The 19,198-nt window shown below is 42.5% G+C and overlaps 2 protein-coding genes across 2 annotated transcripts in view; one reads left to right on the forward strand and one right to left on the reverse strand.

Annotated features, from left to right (window-relative positions):
- Nucleotides 1-12,682, forward strand: pfas (phosphoribosylformylglycinamidine synthase). The gene is made up of 28 exons (XM_080473296.1): nt 1-148; nt 1,356-1,478; nt 1,620-1,755; nt 2,209-2,314; nt 2,424-2,622; nt 3,553-3,658; nt 3,784-3,924; nt 4,002-4,126; nt 4,221-4,349; nt 4,466-4,603; nt 4,796-4,924; nt 5,042-5,115; nt 5,217-5,373; nt 5,462-5,523; nt 5,990-6,151; nt 6,316-6,549; nt 6,642-6,872; nt 6,967-7,147; nt 7,508-7,591; nt 7,775-7,930; nt 8,130-8,249; nt 8,338-8,483; nt 8,574-8,781; nt 9,421-9,512; nt 9,602-9,716; nt 9,802-9,945; nt 10,085-10,225; nt 11,318-12,682. Exons 2-28 carry the CDS (start codon nt 1,358-1,360, stop codon nt 11,629-11,631), a joined length of 3,951 nt encoding a protein of 1,316 aa, XP_080329422.1. The 5' UTR covers nt 1-148; nt 1,356-1,357; the 3' UTR covers nt 11,632-12,682.
- LOC308115669 (E3 ubiquitin-protein ligase RNF170) overlaps nt 11,970-19,198 on the reverse strand; it is a 9,870-nt gene continuing 2,641 nt past the window's right edge. Inside the window, exons 2-7 of the mRNA XM_080473299.1 lie at nt 18,775-18,888; nt 18,189-18,297; nt 16,146-16,254; nt 14,935-15,008; nt 14,749-14,859; nt 11,970-13,037 (exon numbers count right to left, since the gene is read on the reverse strand). Coding sequence (XP_080329425.1) covers nt 12,681-13,037; nt 14,749-14,859; nt 14,935-15,008; nt 16,146-16,254; nt 18,189-18,203 — 666 coding nt within the window. The 5' untranslated portion in view covers nt 18,204-18,297; nt 18,775-18,888 and the 3' untranslated portion in view covers nt 11,970-12,680. The remainder of the gene's footprint in view (nt 13,038-14,748; nt 14,860-14,934; nt 15,009-16,145; nt 16,255-18,188; nt 18,298-18,774; nt 18,889-19,198) is intronic.

The raw sequence follows: 19,198 nt of genomic DNA on the forward strand, positions 1-19,198 counted from the left end.
GCATGCGCAGTGTCGTCGCTGTGACTCGCACGTGGTTGCAGCAGGTCACTTCGCAGATCTCGACCAACTCCAGAGTTGCGGGGTTTTCTGCGGTCAAACAGAAGAAGAAGGAGCAGAAGAATCTATCGGCCCGGACAGGCTGCAGCAGGTGAGTCCGCTCGCGAGCTTTCAGCCGGATGTGTTGTGTTTCTATCTGTCAAAATCACCTAGAATGGCTGTGTTGTATGTGGGGCTGTATAAATAAAGTTGACTTGAATTGAAAAGTTGAATTTAGCTTCCACTAAAACAACACGAGGGAAAATACAGTAAAAGTAACAAGGCGCGTGCGTTTGAACGAGCTTTGTGATTGACGTGCAGAAGACGCTCAGCAGGATACTGAGGGCATCTGAGGATTTTAGTCACATGTAGTTTGTAGATCAGGAGTCGAATTAACAAACTAGTAATACTCACTGTGTTTGTGCCTTCATCGGTTCAACATGCGGCCATGTCAGTATTGTTTACTGTGTATTTGTGTTCTTAGAAATAAACAACTTATGTGGTCGAGCAGTGCTCTGTCTCTCTTTATCCGCTTTTAACTGAAGTTTATTTTAAGCAACATTTCAGAAGCGGAGTCGTTCGTTTTCACGTTGTCTTGATTTCTTTTTTTTTTTTTTTTATATCAAAAGTGTTATCTTCACTACCAGAGGATCAAGCTTGGGAGGCTTTACCTCTGTGAGGTATTTAGTATTATAAGTTGTGGCAGAATCCTTTAATAGAATAACACATTTCATGCCTCATAATTGACATGATGTTAATGTTTTCTCCACCTACATCATTAATCACGTGTTTAATATAATCCGCATGCCTCCATTGCACGAGAAACCATTTATTTAATTGGTTTCACATGTCTTGGGATGTTAACATTCAATTTCAAGTATTATTTTAAACATTTTGAGCTGCAGTTTCATGGCCTATTAATGTGCTCATTTACCAATGAGAATTAATTTTTTACAACTGCACTTTTTCACTGTAGCGTAGTGCAAGAGTGGGTATTAATGATTTACTTGTATGAATAATTGTACACTTTAGAAAATGTAGTAGTCCTTAAATGTCATGTATGCCTAACCCAAAAGACAGAACACTTTTGAAGGGGGGGGCAACAAAACAAAGAACAGGTCTTTTTGACTGCAGAGTTATTTAGGACAAGTAGGTCAGCATCCGAGTAAAAATGTCAGTGTTTGTTTAGGATCATCTACCCTGACCTTTTGCCTCTGATTTAGTGATCCATTCTTTAAGAATTCGCACCAAGCGAATCAGTTTTACTGAACAGATTAAGTTAGTCTAAAGTAAACTTTGTTATGTCTCTCCATCATGAGGTATGAGGGTCGTGAGGTTCTACAGTGACGAGGCTCCGAGGGGATGGGCATTGAAGAGGGCCGTCCAGCTCTACCCTCATCTGACAATCACCACGGAGCTGTGCTACAATGTGGAGCTGATCAGTGAGTGTGACCCAGCTGCTGGGAGAAACACTATCGTTATAAAGTTGTTCTTATCTTGAAGAATACTGTGGGGGGGAAATATCAAACCTATTGTGTAATTTTCCATTTTGTCACTGTTTTTGGTCCTGATCTGTGCTGCAGATGATCATCAGCTCACTGTACATGAGAAAGAGATCCTCTTCTGGCTGTTTCGACCTCCTCTGCAGGATGATCCACTGTCTGAGCAGTCCGACCTCGCAGAGTGCAACGGAGGGAAAATAGTGGAGATTGGACCCAGGTACCACCGGAAGTTTACAAATATTCTTTTTTTTCTTTTTTTTTGTTATTGGAAGTGGAGCGTCCCAAGTGATCAATCACATCCTCGCCTGTTCCACTTGTCACATTTCAAATATCTTTGTAAATTACAGAGGCTACAACTGATGGCCTTCAGTGTCTGGACACAAGTCACCAGCTGGGCTCAGCTGAACTGAAACACCTTCTAACTAACAAGACAAACACATGTTGTCAGTTGATTCGGTTTGAATGATGTGATCATTTCTGATAAGGCCACAATGACGGTGTTTAGTTTGACAACATCAATTCCCCCACTTCACAAAGCCTAACAGTTTGCACTGATACGAGGCTCGAAGACATTTCCTGTTGGTGTGTGCAGGCCGACACTCACACAAAAAATATTCCTAATAATCTGTAAAAAGACAAACATTGCTTGTCTTTAATGTGAAATTTCCAGGTTGAACTTCTCCACTGCCTGGTCGACTAATGCTGTGTCCATCTGCAAGCACGCCGGGCTCATAAACGTCTCTCGAGTGGAGATGTCTCGCAGGTTTTGCATCAAGGTGTCAACACGTGCTCAAACACCCTGAATATCACTTCAAGGTTTAAAAAAAGAGACAATCCCTCCTCAGTCAGATGTGTCCTGACGCCATCCATCTGTGTCCTTTTCAGCCCCAGTCTGGACTAGAGATGTCCAAATTTGAAGAAGATGTAAAGACGCTCACAGAGTCTCTGTATGACAGCATGACGGAGTGCATTTATCACCAGCCCATCACCACCTTCACCGTGGACATCAGACCGCAGGCAGTGTTTGAAGTGGACCTCATGGGGACGGGCCTCGCAGCCTTAGAGGCAGTAAACAATGATCTGGGTGAGAACGTCTTAATCTTTGAACATAAAGGAATCTCCTCGGATTTTGTCAAAGAGTCTTTTTGCATCAATGTACTGTGACCTCTCTTTTTGTATTCCTGCCTCACTTCAGTCCTGCAGCTCTCTGTGAGTACACTGTGTGTGCCAGTGGTGGCGCTAATGTCACATGATGCATGACTTTACTGTTTAGCTGGTTGAAGTCACAGGATGGTGGTGATGCTGCTGATTAGCTTGCACGTGCATCTGATTGTCTAATGTGATAAGCCCCCCCCCCCCAAAATCTTTTCTAGGATGAAGAGTTGCAGCCACATGTTCTAATGCTGCTGCCACTTATTGTCTCTTAAATATGTGTGTGTTAAGTACATGAACTGGTCATAGCAGGCTCCTCGGGAGACGAATAAAAGGAAGGAACTCCTAATTGTCTCTTTAAAGACTTTTACTGAAAAGTGTACTTTCATTGTTTTTGACACCATTTTATTTCCCAGTTGCATTTTGTTAACGTCGTTAACTTGACTTGGTTCATTTGGTTGTCTGTGTCTGCAGAAATATTTGAAAATGTGTATGTTGTAGTGTTTCTGTTCAGATGAATGTCGGTGCATGATTGTTGCTTTTCAAATTGATTGGTTCTTGCACCTCACGGCATAAACCCGCCCTCAAAGTCCAATATGAAGTTAATGCTACTTAGTGTAGTTTTCTCTGCTGCATGGTTGATCTCACTTGTGCTGGTCGGCTCAGAGCCTCAGCGGGAAGTTACGTCCTGTACCACTAAAAATAGTTTGACCCTCCAGCAAACAAAAAGAATCGGCAGTTACTATTAAAAATTGTAAAAGAGACCATGCATGTTTAGCTGAATTTATGTGTTTGAATGATTGATGGAAACACCCTGCCTAAAGGTTTTTCATTCTGCATATGTATTTATCTAACTGCGCAGGTCTTGGCTTTGATTCCTGGGATCTGAACTACTACACATCCATGTTTCGGGAAATTGGAAAAAACCCGACCAGCGTAGAGTGTTTCGATCTGGCTCAGTCAAACAGGTGGGTGTGCCACGTCTTCTCTACAACAAGGTTATCGCTTGTCGACTGCTCTGCGTGAGGCATTTGTTGTTTGACTTCCTCTTGGGGGATTTCATTTTCTGATGCTTTGTGCCTCGGCGTCCCAGTGAGCACAGCCGTCACTGGTTCTTCCGTGGTCAGATGGTGATTGACGGAGAGGTGCAGGACCAGACACTTTTCAGCCTCATAATGGACACCCAGCAGCACAGCAACCACAACAATATCATAAAGTTTTGTGATAACAGCAGGTAGGAAGAGCATGGCAGCCACAAATGCTTGAGATGGCTTTGTGTTTATACTGACTCAACTTAAAATGTGTGTTCAGTGGTATCAGAGGCACGGAGATCAACTGCATTTACCCAGAAAACCCGTCCAAGTCCAGCCCATATGGGACGAAGCCGTCACTGCGGCACGTCATCTTTACTGCAGAGACTCACAACTTCCCAACCGGTCGGGATACAAATCCTTATTTGATGAAATGACTTGTTCTGTCATGTTTTATCCCACTCAAACACTAATTTAAGTTCTGTCTGGACCTTTTTAGGTGTTGCTCCCTTCAGCGGTGCCACCACAGGGACAGGAGGCCGGATTAGAGACGTTCAGAGTGCTGGTCGAGGAGGTCATGTGATTGCTGGCACTGCTGGATACTGTTTCGGAAATCTCTTCATACCAGGTTAATTGAATAAAATGAATGGCTGGGGCACAACGTGCAGAACATTAGAAAATGGGAAGTAATATTATTCAATAAGGAAATACGCTTGACTGTACCTTGTTTTTGCTTTTCTCCAGGTTTTATCCTTCCGTGGGAGTCTGCATTGAAACAATGGGAACATCCTTCCAGCTTCGCTTCTGCTCTGCAGGTTGCTCTGGAGGCCAGCGACGGAGCATCAGACTACGGCAACAAGTTTGGAGAACCAGTTTTGACGGGTAAAAAAAACAGGATGTTATATCCTGGACCATTTTAGGATGAAATGAAAATATCATTTTTGTATTAATAATCACTCCAGTTGTTACTAAGATGGTATAACACCTGATGGATCCCATCAGATTTAAATGACTTTGAGTTTGTATATTGAACTGTTCAACCTTCAGTGATGAAATTCTGTTCATTCCTTTCAGGGTTTGCTCGCTCCTTTGGTATGCGGCTGCCCGGCGGGGAGCGGAGGGAGTGGATTAAGCCAATCATGTTCAGCGGAGGGCTCGGCACCATTGAAGACAAGGATATCAAAAAACTGGACCCTGAGACTGGTAATGCACGTCCACACTGTGAGACAAGTCGAACTAACTCTGCAGCTATATTGTCACGTGAATGAAATAGTGGCTGATGGTGTCTCTCCACTCCTTTTTCCTCCACGTGTCACTCAGGGATGATGGTGGTGAAGATCGGAGGGCCGGTGTACAGGATCGGTGTTGGAGGAGGAGCGGCCTCATCTGTTCAAGTACAGCAAGAAAATTCCATGGAGACCAGCAGTGGCCCTTTTGAGAACATTTCAAATTGTTTAAAAAATGTTTTTAATAAAAAGATGTCTACCTTTTTTAGGTCCAAGGTGACAACTCCAGTGAAAGAGACATGGGAGCAGTCCAGAGAGGCGACGCCGAGATGGAGCAAAAAATGAATCGTGCTCTACGGGCTTGTCTGGAAAATGGTGGCGGAAACCCAATTTGCAGTATTCACGATCAGGGTGCCGGAGGAAACGGTACAAAAACCCAGCAAATTTGGTTTGATGTATGTGGTTTATATATATCCTGTAAACAAAGTTAACACTGAGTGCTATCCTCATGTAGGTAATGTGCTGAAGGAGCTGAGTGAACCAGCAGGAGCCGTCATCTACTGCAGTAGATTCAAGGTAGCGTTCAGAGACTGGAAGTCGCAAAGTACAAACACATTTATCGTAATTTCGTTTTTGTGCGTCTGTATCGTCCTTGAATCTTTTAACATTGTGGAAAAGCATTTCCATGGCCTTCATTTTGAAATATTGTACACTTGTTTTTGAAAAATACTCATAAAGGAATGTAGCGCCCCCCCCCCCCCCCCCCCATAGTCATGGTATAGAAAATGTATAGGAGTGACAGGAAACGAGTTCGTCTCAATCAATAGCTAAAGGAAAAGTGGTATGATTAAATAAATTCTAATATGCTTGAATGAAACGCTGTCATGGTAAAACAAAAGTTAAAAATTTTCCCTTTGATAAAAGTTTTAGATCATTTTTATTTATTTTCTTCAGTATGATTGACATATTAGAACAATAAAGCATTGAAAAATATCCTTTTGTGTAGCCACTACCAGTATTTCTCTCTCTATTTGTTGTGCAGAAAGGCGACCCCACACTGAGTGTGATGGAGCTTTGGGGCGCAGAATACCAGGAGAGCAATGCTCTTCTGCTGCAGCCGTCAGACTTGCCTTTCCTGGAAAGTGTGTGTCACAGAGAAAGATGCCCTTTTGATGTGGTGGGAGACGTCACAGGGGATGGCAAGGCGAGTTTCAGCTTTGTTCCAGATAAATGTACAACAGTGTTTTCATCAAGAGACTCGATGAGCAGCTGTTGGCTGACCTGTCCTGCTCGACCACCTCCAGAATCACCATCTAAAGGTGTCAGGCCAGCATCAGTGGGTTGACTGCAGTGTGATCTCTGACACAGATCGTGCTTGTGGATGATGGCGACCACCCTGACCAGCAGGCAAATGGACGTCATCCTGTGGACCTGCAGCTGAACTGGGTTCTGGGTAAAATGCCGCAGAAAGAGTTTCAAATGGAGCGACTAACTCAGACCCTTCTGCCTCTGACTCTCCCTGACGGGCTCACGGTCAAAGACGCTCTGCAGCGGGTTCTTCGTCTGCCCTCTGTGGGATCCAAACGCTACCTGACCAACAAGGTGTGTCTACCTCCTGCGTAACTTTACCTACCCTCAGTGAAAACATTGTGTGCAGACGGTTAACGCCCATCCTTACTCCCTCCCCACTTCAGGTGGACCGCTCTGTGACTGGGTTGGTTGCCCAGCAACAGTGCGTTGGCCCCCTTCACACCCCGCTGGCCGACGTCGCTGTTGTCGCTCTCTCACCGTTTGGCATCCAGGGAGCAGCGACGTCCATCGGGGAGCAGCCAATTAAAGGGCTGGTGTGTCCTTCAGCTGGAGCTCGCATGACTGTGGGAGAGGCTCTAACCAATCTGGTGTTTGCGAGAGTGACCGCGCTGAAGGTGAGCTGAGTGGAGTGTGTGAGGAAACCCAGGACACACTGTCACATGTCATCAAATCTGAATGTTTGTCTTTTTCCTCTTCTTTGGTCTTCAGGATGTAAAGTGTAGTGGAAACTGGATGTGGGCCGCTAAGCTGCCGGGTGAGGGGCCGCGCCTGTATGACGCCTGCAAAGCGCTGTGTGAGGTATTGGCTCAACTGGGAGTGGCCATAGATGGTGGAAAGGACTCCCTGAGCATGGCAGCGAGGGTGGGGAAAGAGACGGTGAAAGCTCCAGGTACGCTCACTGAATGCACGAGTTTGTGACTGTATGACTTTGATGACCGTTTCAGTTTTTCATATAGAGATGCATCCGGAGACATTTATAGCTTGTCCTTGAATTTTTGTGATATTTTAAAGGGCTCTCTTTGGCAACTTTAAAATCTTAGGATTTATATTAGAATGAGCTTTAGTTTGGGCGGCCTTGAGTTTCATCAGTGTGTTAACATGAACATCTGCAAAAGGACCGGATATTGTGGACCTCAAGGATAAGATTGTGTACCACTCCCATAGACATACGCATACTCCCATAGAGTATCTGTATCAGCTGTTTGTTAGAAGTTTTGATTAATCTTGGTAGCTTTTGTTTCCATTTTAGGTTCTCTGGTCATTTCTACATACGCTGTTTGTCCTGACATCACTGCCACCGTAACGCCTGATCTTGAGGATCCAGATGGCAAAGGTACAGTTCCTTAAGTTTATGAAGACATTTAAAAAAAAAAAAAAGGTGGTTTTAGATTTAGGAGGACGTTCCTGTAGAATTTAAATACTGTATCTCCCCAACCCAGACTGCTCACACTCATTACTCTAAAAGTAAAACACTTACACAGCCTGCCTTTGTCCTTTTTTTCCCCCTGGTCTGCAGGAGTGTTGTTGTGGGTCCCTCTCAGTCCAGGCCACCATCGTCTGGGAGGCTCGGCTCTGGCTCAGTGCTTCAATCAGCTGGGAGACTGCGTTCCTGACCTGGACCAGCCCAAACTATTGGTTGCCTGCTTCAAAGCCACTCAGAAACTCATCAACGGTGTGTTTGTGCTTCACCTCCAATTAAAGTGAAAAAGTTAAACATAATTTACTGTGATTCAGTCTTTGAACCAAACCTTTATTATTGAATTTTTATTTTGTCATCCAAGGCTTTTCGCTGTGTGGCAATAGCCACTGGTTAAAGTTGTATTTGAAAACTTAAGAAATGTGTTATTAAAGGTAAATGCCTGTTGTCACAGATGGTTTGCTGAGTGCGGGGCATGACATCAGCGATGGAGGCTTGATTTCGGCTTTGCTGGAGATGGCGTTTGCAGGAAATCGTGGGATGGAAGTACATTTGCCTTCACAAGGAACTGGAGGTTGGGTCGTGTGCTATTTTTCCTGTGTAATCCATTTTTTACTGTAATATTTAGAGTACATCCTGGTATACATTTGTCTTCTGTACAGTCATAGAGCTGCTGTTCAATGAGGAGCTGGGTCTGCTTCTGGAAGTTTCTGAGTCTGATTTCAAAAATGTGCATGAGGCATACAGCGCTGCGGGCGTGGAGTGTCTCAGGATTGGCAGAACCTGCGGTTTTGGACCAGATGCTATGGTGAGATTTGTTGACCCGGGCATGAACTGTACCACAAGTCTTTGGTTTCGTGTCGGCTGACTGCAATCTTGTTCCTTTCTTCGCGTCAAGGTAACTGTAAACGTGGATGGACGGCAGGTTTTGAAAGAGCCACTGCCTGAACTGAGATCAATGTGGGAGGACACGAGCTTCCAGCTGGAACGTCTCCAAGCAAACGAACAGTGTGTCGCCGAGGAAGAGGAGGGGCTTCGCCGCAGAACACAGCCGTGCTTCAAACTGACCTATGACCCGTCTGAAATGCCCACTCTCCAAAAACAACGTAAGACCTACATATCGATATGGAGTAATATATAGAGACGGATGGTATCTGTTTTTATTTGTGTTGTTTGTGAAATATAAACCTACCCTGTATTGTTTCGCTCCCATTTTTAGTCCTCAGATGCAACAAACTGCAATCCACTGTGTATTCTGGCACTTTAATGCCCGTACCAGCCTTAACTTGTGCAACAGTTTGAGATACAGGAGCTCATGTGTCGACTCAAACCACGTGGACCAGCCGTCACTCCCCCGCCTCTATCAATACAGTGTGAACACAACAGCCATCGATTGTTGTAGCCTCTCTCACCACTCCAGAGTACACAAAATATTAAAGAGAGTTGACGGGTCGCAAAGTGCCAAACAAACCTGTAAATAGCATCATGTTTTTGTTTGCATGTACAAATGTCTTCATGGCATTGTTTAGTCAAAAATGGCTCTCACCTTCCCTCCTGTGATATCGGACACATACTCATGTTGTAGCCAAAGGTTAGTTTTTCCATCAAGATATCAGGCAAATGTTGGACTCCCTCTACTAGAATAGTACAGTTTAGAAAAATGTTTGTTACTGCCACTACAGCTTCAGTTAGCCCATGACAAGCTGTCACCAGTTATTGCTGATTTATCTTTAATGTTCTTTCAGCTGAAGTTCTGCCACGTGTGGCTGTGGTCAGAGAGGAGGGCAGCAACGGAGATCGAGAGATGTCTGTCTCTCTGTACATGGCAGGCTTTGAGGTAGTTACACGTTTTACTGACCAGGTATCTGTTAATCTAAGCTGTGTGGAGCATGTTCAGTATTTCACCCTCTCATCGCCGGCGTCTAGGTGTGGGACGTCACCATGCAGGATATTTGTGCTGGCTCTGTGACCCTGGAGCCTTTCAAGTCGGTTGTATTTGTTGGTGGATTTAGCTACGGTGATGTCCTGGGATCTGCTAAAGGTGAGTAAACACTCGTATGATCACTGAAGGACCACTTTGAGAGGCAGATATTTTCCTCATGTGTGACTGTATTTTACTTTTAAAGGATGGGCCGCTGCCATTTCCTACAATGACACAGCCAAAGCTGAATTCAGCCGTTTCCAGCAGCGTCCCGACACGCTGAGTCTGGGAGTGTGTAACGGCTGCCAGCTGCTGGCCCTGCTGGGCTGGGTCGGTCCAAAAGGATCACGTGAGGCGATAAGACACAGGAATTGATAGAAATGTTCCTATGAAAAGAAAATGAAGAAATTAAAAAAAAATAAAAAAAGTTGTTCCATTATTGTAAGATAAACCTTCGTAATCCTGGTGTTTTTCTTTCTATTCCCCAGAAACTGAAGTGGTGCTGACACACAATAAGTCTGGCAGGTTTGAGTCTCGCTTCGTCAGCGTCGGCATCTTGAAATCTCCGTCCGTGTGGCTTAGCGGCATGGAGGGCTCTGCTCTGGGAGTCTGGGTTGCACATGGAGAAGGTAACGTTGAAACCACTTGAGTGAACTAGAAAACAGTTACCATGTTAACTCAGTTGATGGCAGCAAACACAGGTTTCTGCTCTCACTCCACTGGCACAGACCTGCACTCACACACCAAGTTTGTAATGGGCTTAGATTTAGCTTCAGTTTTTATTTATTTAAATTCAATTCATTCCTCTTTTTGTTTTTAACCTTTCAATTGTTTTGTTTTTTCTTACTTTAGTGTTTCTTTTCTCATTCAGATGCAAAAATTCTGATTAAAGTATTGATCATAACTAGTCCAACACAGAATTAAAAAAAAAAGTATTTATAGAACCAATGAACAGCCATCCTTCAATGAAATTAAACAATGCATAATGCATTTTCATGAACAGCAAATGAGATTAGATGTACTTGGTGGTCTGTGTAACAGTTAGAGTACAGCTAGCATAGATAGAGCAATACAAAAAATGAAAAACTTCAACAGCAGTCCCCCAAAAAACTGAACAAGTGGATACAGGCAATAAATAAGACACTGAAAGTTCATTTATCAGGGAAACATGGAGCCAGACAATACATTTCTGTTGGCATAGTGATAGTTATTATGATGATCGTGAGAATGTGACTGCACTTGAATATATGCGGGAAAAAACCCAAAACTCAGTACAAACATGTAAAGCCCAGTTTGAAAACATTCCCATTCATTGGGAGCTGTAGTGTACCTCCACTCTCCTGCCTGCTTTTTGTTTACTCAGCAGAAAGGAACCGACAACTCTGAGTTACAATCCTGTGCTAGAATAAAATCTCTGAGGGTGTAAGTTGCAGTGATTTGTTACTGCCTGTACTTTAGTATCTGGATCGTAATTTCTAACAGATTCTAAATCAATCAGTCTTTATGTCTGAGGAAAAGGATAAATTGCATGACAAGTTTTAAAAAATGCTTCAGATGCTTTCATAATGAGAGTAGAAACACCCGACATGTACTTGTATATGAGCACACAACTTTTCTCTGCTCGTTTTTTTTCCACTGACTCTCAGGTCAGCATGTATAAACATCTGTATTTAATGTTGATTTATAAATTTTTTTTTAAATTCCCTCCTCTTCCTCTGCAGGTCTGGTGCAATTCCGTAGCTCCGAGACTCAGAGGATGATGATTTCTAGTGGACTGGCCCCACTGCGTTACATTGATGATGAGGGTCATCCCACTGAAACATACCCTCTGAATCCTAACGGCTCCCCAGACGGCATCGCGGGGCTCTGCTCCAACGATGGACGGCATCTGGCCATGATGCCCCACCCAGAGCGCTGCACCCTGCCCTGGCAGTGGCCCTGGGCCCCGAGGGACTTCAGAGCCTCCCTTACTCCTTCACCCTGGCTGCGCATGTTCAGGAACGCAGCAGCCTGGTGCAGCAACCAAGAAAAATAAGGTCGTCTATACATGCTTCTGTTGCTGTCTTTGTTTGGGTTGTATCATCTGTAACGGTTTGGTCTGTTTACATTCCATGAATGCAAATTAGACCTTCTGACTGTACGTGTAGCTGGTCAAGATGAATTGTTGTAAATAAACCAAGTTTATGAAAGGCTGAAACATTACAACAGTTTGCAATAACAACAATCAGTGGTAAGCAACTTTTTAGAATTGCAGCCACCCCCTCTGTTTACCAAATCAAACACAATTGATGTAATAAATTCTCAACCTCCCAAGTGGAGAATGTCGAACAAAAATGAATTTGAGTGTTCAGTGTAATAAAAACAGCCACTTTAGACAATAAATATATTTTTATTGAAGTCAACAAAGTATTTACAGTGATACCTTACAGACAACTTTGATTTAGCTCACTATACAACATAGTATAGTTGAGTTGCTGCAGAGGTAGTCTTGGTACAATTGGTAGTCATATGGGAGAATTTCCATTTTTGGTCACTTTAGATAAGTGATCGAAAATACAGGCTGCTATTTGTCAATCATGATGCTGATCATAAGATCAGTGTTTTTAGGCAGGATAATTCTTCCTGACAGGATTCTTCTGTCCCGTAACTTATGTAATGTAAAAAAAACTGGACGATTGAACCCTTAAAACAATCCAATGAGTGAAAACATGATTTTTGGTCAGTTTACCACTCAACAGTCTGGATTGTATGAAAACAAACCCAGTCCTTTATAGTGCAACTTCAGTGTGTCCTAAACACAGTAAAAAAAAAAAAAAAAAGGATCAATTTACAATTTGGACTTGAATTCCAAGTCCCTACAAGACTTTTCCTTTATGATGGCTTTTACAAAAGATTTGTAACCATAGCTGCACACTGTACATTGTATTTGTATTGTCTTCAGTCTGAGAGGCTCCAACACCTTCTGACACGTTCACTTTTTCATGCTGTGCAGTTGTTAATACCCTTGCATCCACTAATCCAACCAGCTCGAGCCACAGGGAAGAAAATCCAATAAAAGTATGTCAAACAGCGTCTACCACAACCTCAAGCACCTTCCATCAATAGTGAATCTCCTATTACTCCATGTGAGGTTGTAGCGTCTTCAGGGCGTCCGCTCTCCGGCCCCATGTGCTGGTTGATGTTAATAACACAGATGATTAGGAGAGTGACCACCACCAGATCATCCAAGACCCCCAGTAGCCCACAGATGGAGGGGCTTGTGTCCTGGGGATCTGATGGGGAAGACACGGTGTCCAGAAGAGGGGAGGAGACGGACACCACCGTCCCCACGCAGCACAGAGCCACCCTGAAGAGAAACAGCCACACAAGTCCTCCCATGGTGCCCAGGCTTCGGACCAGTAACTGCAGAAGAAGTGGGGCGTCGCAGAGGTAATCTATCACCTGGAAGGGACGTAATGCAGGAGAGAGGACGAGTCAGAGAATAATAAAATAATAAAGCAGTAGCAGTAAACATGATGTAAAACTGATAATAGACAATCCGAACTTCATGAAACCGATCACATTCAGCTTTGACTACGTACTAGAAAATGTTCACGTGTGTTTGATTTAAAGTGACAACAGTTTTAGTTAACTGAAAAAAATATATATTTACAATACTTCAATATACAGGAGTCCATCTCATATCCTGTGTTTTCTTCCATTGTAAGGTTACTTCAAATATAAAGAGCCTGAAGGTTTCAGGGTGGAGGGATGTAGTCAGTTCCAGCTGACCGGACACACACACACACACACACACACACACACACACACACACACACACACACACACACACACACACACACACACACACACACACAACCATGATGCATGTGAATCCCAGGTTTCTACGTAAAATTCCTTCCTGTCACTCTGGGTTTTCCATCATGAGTTCTTTTTGGGTGTTTTGTGTCGGTGCGCTCTTCTTACTGCAGGGAAGTCTTGAGTTCAAACCCCAACGAGAACAATGGTTTTTGTAAAGTTTCCATGTTCTTCCTGTGCCCAGAGTGCTCAGGTGTCCTCCTACAGTTCAAACATGTATTGTAGGTCCATTGGGGAATGTAAATTACCCATAGATGTGTATGTATGATTAGGTTTTTTGAAGTCTGGCCTGTCAAGTGTGTCTCCTGAGTATCGACCCTTGTCAGCTGGGATTTCCGCTTGACACTTATGACCCTGACATAAATAGGAAGAGCAGATAAAAGTGATCTCTTTCTCGTGAAGTCTAGTTATATATCTATTCCAAAGGAGTCAAAAATCCCTTTTAGTTCAGAAGTCACTTACGGCCCAATTTGATCTCAACAGGACCGTACTGGAGTTGATGGTATTTATAGTTTATTTCACAAAACCTTTTTCATAAGTTTTTGTTCGAGAAATACAAGTCCCTCATGAAAGAATTCACTTTTTTTATAATATTTTACAAAATCAACACAGCTGGATCCTATTTCTGACCAACAATTGTAATAAAAAAAAACAAAAAACAAAACAATCAAATCTCTGACCTGCCAGAGTGTCATAGTTTGGCTTTGGTACTGATGGCATTTTACAAGCAAAAAATGTACTCTCACTTGAGTATAACTTATCTCTGTGCTCGCATTGCTGCCACCCACTATCCAGTTTTGAGTCCAAGAGTTGCAATATGACCTCTATGCTTACTGAAACTATTTAATCCCAAGTAAACAAAGACTTGCAACTCTTTTGGGAGCCAGGTTTGGACCATGCGTCATTTGTGCTAAAATTACAGCTGTCATGCATCTGAGACGAGTCTACCGTTAATTTGTTCGTGAAGGAGTCGACTCTGTGTGAGAGCCATATCCAAAATATTGCCTTTTCTTAATTCAAAGAGAAGGAAATGTACACCTCAGCTAGGCCATGTGGGTGTGTCATTCATTGTGAGGAGTTCACCTGATACCTTGCATGGTGCTGGTGATTGTACAGGACAAGTTCTCAAGCTTGCATAAGAAATGTTCCTGCTGCTAGACCCATTATTAGAGGAAACGGGAAAAGAAATCTTATCTGATGTTACGTAAAGACTAAAAAACTGAATATCTGATATGTCCATGCAACTAAACACAGATGATGTGTTGCAATAATATGGATTATAATAATCACTGACCCTTCGTGGAGCTCCAGAGTAACGCTTGTTGTAGTCTGTGATTTCTAAAAGAACCTCCTTGGACTGTTGATCCAATCTGCTCTCGTTAAATTGATGACACATCAGACTGACCTGCGAAAATCACAATGTCATTAAATGTGTCAACGCCTGATGGTGGCATCCAGAGAAATCAACCTGCCACGTTACCTTCTGTCTGCATAGAGGACAGCTGATGGCATCCAGCCATGAGCCATGTCTCCAGTAAGCGATCAGACAGCGAGCTGCAGGATGAAATGCTCAAATTCAACCACACTGAAAGCACTGGAGAATACTGACCGTCATGCAGGGGAGATTCTGTGTTGTGTAAATGTTCATAACAAATGACGACCTTCTGGGTGGTGTGAAGGTGTGGGACGGGTGCAGCGCTATCTGTGTTACAGTGTCGGGGAAAAGAAATGGCTGTGCTATCTGTGGCCAGTAGGATCAGTGCAAAGTTGCATCAGAACATTATATCTTCTTTCTCTTGTATTTAAGCTGCTTCCTACAGCAGATCATGTGATCAGTTTGTTTGATTTACCACAGCTTTTGTGCTTCTTACCCTTCTCGTGCAACCTGAGAAGTTTAAGATTAAGGAGCTTGCCGAGGAACCCACGGCACAATAAATACCACCCATGGTCAAACATTTCTACAAAAGTTCTGGGAAAAAGCAGTTCTGTTTTACTGAGACTGGAAAATCATGGCTCTGGTTTTTACTGTAATTCAAGGTAAAGGTAATAAAGTTTTAACAGAATTCAAAACAATGATGGTGGTGGCCTTGCTTGTCCATGAGGGTGGAATTCTTTCATTTCGCTGCATTTGGTGCCTGTAGATAACAGCCTATCCTGACAGGATCAGTATCTTATTATCTTTATTGTGATGGGGTAATCGCAGCGGTAGCGCTATATCTAGTGGAGAAATACACTCCTGATAGGGTCCGCCATGTTGAACCAGTGACCAGAGTGAACCCATGACCCCCATGAAAAATTCAAAACAGAAACCAAAACTGCCGAGCGCATACGCAGAAGGCTTAAGCTCCATCACAAATGTAAAGTAAGTGAGTAAATATGGATTTATATATCAAGCAAGGAGACATAAGGTTTTATCATTTGCGTCACAATTCAATTTTCAAGCTGACACCATGGCAAGAGTCAACTATTAGAAAAAAAAAAAAAAACTCTGGATGGGCCTCAAGGTCTTATGTACACTGATGGTACACTGGTCAATGAAATGAGTAACATAAACACATGAGGTAACTGGTTGTGAGAATGAATGAAGAATGTCCAGGAAACTGGGCCAGTAGAAGTAACAGCTGTACTCTGATAAGTTACTCCCACAGAGCCCGAGTAATGTTCAGTTTGTGAGTCCGTGTGACCTCGTACCACAAAACAAATGCCCGCAGTTTGTCTGGACAGGGAAAGTGGCCGTCTGGAGGCAGACGGGGCAATGCGAGTCGCGTCTGCTTGTGGACGGACATGACTGCGTGGATTCCTGATGTGACGGGAAAAAAGAGAGACAGAAATGAGATGAGAAAACCTTTAAAAGGGACATGAAATGAAAGAAGATAAAAAAAAATCTCAATCTACATTCTACATATATGATGGAAGGAAACAATTCTGTTTGAGATGTAAGTCGGGGGTTTTCAAAGCTTAGCAGGAAGAGCCTCCTTTCACCCGTCACATCTGGTTTACAGGAGGTCTGCAACGGTTTTAACTTTTCCACTTCATTTACTCTATAATGCTTACATCAAATTCACTTGTTAAAATGTGTGTTTTCAGAAAAGAAATCATTAGTTTTATCCTATTTCTTCTTCTTGGTTCTTGGCAGAAATGTACATGTTACCTACTGATAATTCAATGTATGCAGGAAAATCTGATTAACGGAAAGCTTTCCTTAGCAGGGGTTTTTACCTTTTGAAGAAGGTGGGTGGTTTTTAATCAGTAAATTAGTTTTAGTGGAATGGAGACACATTTAAATGATAAAATTAACTTTTGAGCTAAATCACGAATATAACAGCAGCAGAAACTTCGTATAAAGAACAATTTGATATCTAAAGTCTCTAACTAGCACAAGAAGATTTATGGTTTTTTATTGTCTTTACATTTCTTAAAGCTCTTAAAGCGTTCCTGCCTTACAAAAAAAAAGAAAAGTCCTGTTTTATTGCAGAAGTTTACAAGTTTTACAAATGAAGATCAGTCAAACTGTCACCTTGTAAACTGGTCAAATCAAAGCTAATATAGAAAATGTGAATGTTTGGGTGTGAGACTGTTTATCAGCAGAACGATCTGTTAATGTGGAGACTGTAAGAGTGGCTCAGGCCAGTCGTTTATAGGAAGCTGGCAAAAATGTGAAGCAAGTCAAGGTGCGCAGGTTTGCAGCTGTTTATCAGGTTGTCACGCACAATGTCACATGCGGTAATTGCATCAGCAAGATTTCACCTCTTATCACTGAGCAGCTCCTCATCAAATAATCATTAATCAGAAAGTGGCCGTTAGGATTTTCTATATTTTAACAAAAAATCAAAGTAAGTTGTACAACTATTCTAACTCACAGAAAACTGTTCTGAAAATGAAACTTTAAATGTAAACCTGAAGGCCATTTATATTTAGAAATTGTTTTAATTGCAATTGCAACAAATCACAAATTTTCTAAAATCAAATATATGCAGTGAGTCTTTTTGCCTGCAGGTTCTGTCAACCCCTCTAAACCCACTGACTTCTGACTTCAATGGAGACTTTTAACTCCGTCTTTTAACATGCCACCAATGTATATTTACTCATGACCATGGGTTAGCCTTTTATCAGGCTTGTTGTTGTGCGTTTCAAACGAACCACAGCAAGTTAATGACAATTACAGAAGACCTCGCTTTCTGAGACCATGTGGTGATTAAGATGAAAAATCAGGACTATAAAAGCTTTTCTCAAGCGATTCAATGAGAATTTTAGCCTATATAGAGATTTTCCTAACAATAATTTGGAAAATACGATGCCATTTTTGGCATTTTCCAACAGACCTCTACAACACAAAAATAACGTTAAGCAAACGTATAATAGGAAGTCATGCAAAATATTCTTAAACAGCACCATTCACCTTTTATGAATACGTCAACCATTCAACTATAAAGGTTCTACTAATGAATAAAACCTTGACAACAAATCAGACAATTCAGGGTCAGCGGTTCACATACAGATGGCATTTCCCTTTTTGAGCAACTCACAATTACACAATGAACTTCAATTTGCAACATTTATTAATTTAGTTCTTATTCATACATGGATTTGGTCATGCATCTTCATTTTCTTAAAAGTTAACATGCGAGTGAAGTGAAGTGAAGTGTCTTTCAGGAGGTGAGAAACTTTGAAAATTCAGCTCTGAAGTGTTGAGCGTTAGTAAACCGGAGGAACGTGTGCGAGCGAAGCTCTCACCTTGTAGCAACTCATATATCTTGATGGTCGACAGTTTGCGCTTGTAGAGATCTGGATGACCCCAGGTGACTCTGACCAACTGGTGGGGGAAGGCCGTCTGCAACGTGACCTGACACGGTGACAGCGATAAAGACGCCTTGAATGCTCACAGAGGCTCACAGCCCGAGCGGAGAGACAAAGTGTAAGATAAAAGAGACTGAAGTCTGCTCTTCTCTATTGGAGGAGTGAAGATACGGATGCTCTACGTTTAGCTTAAGTGATTTTAGACATTGCTCAACACCATAAGTGAGAAGCACGAGTGCATTTGAAAAAAGTCAAATCAAGGCACAATTCAATTCTGTGATTTCCCAATTTTGACCTGTTAAAAAACTCACTTATCAAAGTAAGAATCTACGGTGTGCAACTATAGTAACTCTGGGATTCAATTACAGCAACACAGATCAATGTGAGTGTTATAATATAGAAATGCTTTTTAAATTCAAAAGAATTTCAAACAGACTCGATGGAGGGAGTCTGAGCCTCCAAGAATCACAACGCAAAGTTATTTAAACTGTACAGACGCATACAGAAGAAAACATCGACTAACCTGGTCTGAGATCTGCGGTGAAGCTGTGGCGCTCCACTGTAGACAGGCTGCTTCGAAAACAAACACAGAGGCACCGTCTCCAAGAAGGAAGTGAAACGCTTCCCGACAGCATCACTGGACAAAATAAATTGGAGCTACTTGTTAATGATCAACTCCACTCTCCATATCAGCTGGTCCGCGGGTCTTTCTACTTGAAGGGAGCAGTAATGCAGTCATCAGCTCAATAGAACAAAGCTTTGTGCACCACTGGAATGACAGCTTCAATTTCATCATTTGTTTATTGTAACTGTGATCAACTTGAACATTTACAAATAAAGGAGGCCATAATGAGCATTTCTCTCTTCACTGTAACATTTATTTGGGTCAAATGACCCGATTTAAGCCAGAGAACATCAAAAGTCTCACGCCCACGCTCTGTTTAATT

This window comes from Lipophrys pholis (assembly GCF_963383615.2).
Source record: "Lipophrys pholis genome assembly, chromosome: 10".
Taxonomy (NCBI): Eukaryota; Metazoa; Chordata; class Actinopteri; order Blenniiformes; family Blenniidae; genus Lipophrys; species Lipophrys pholis.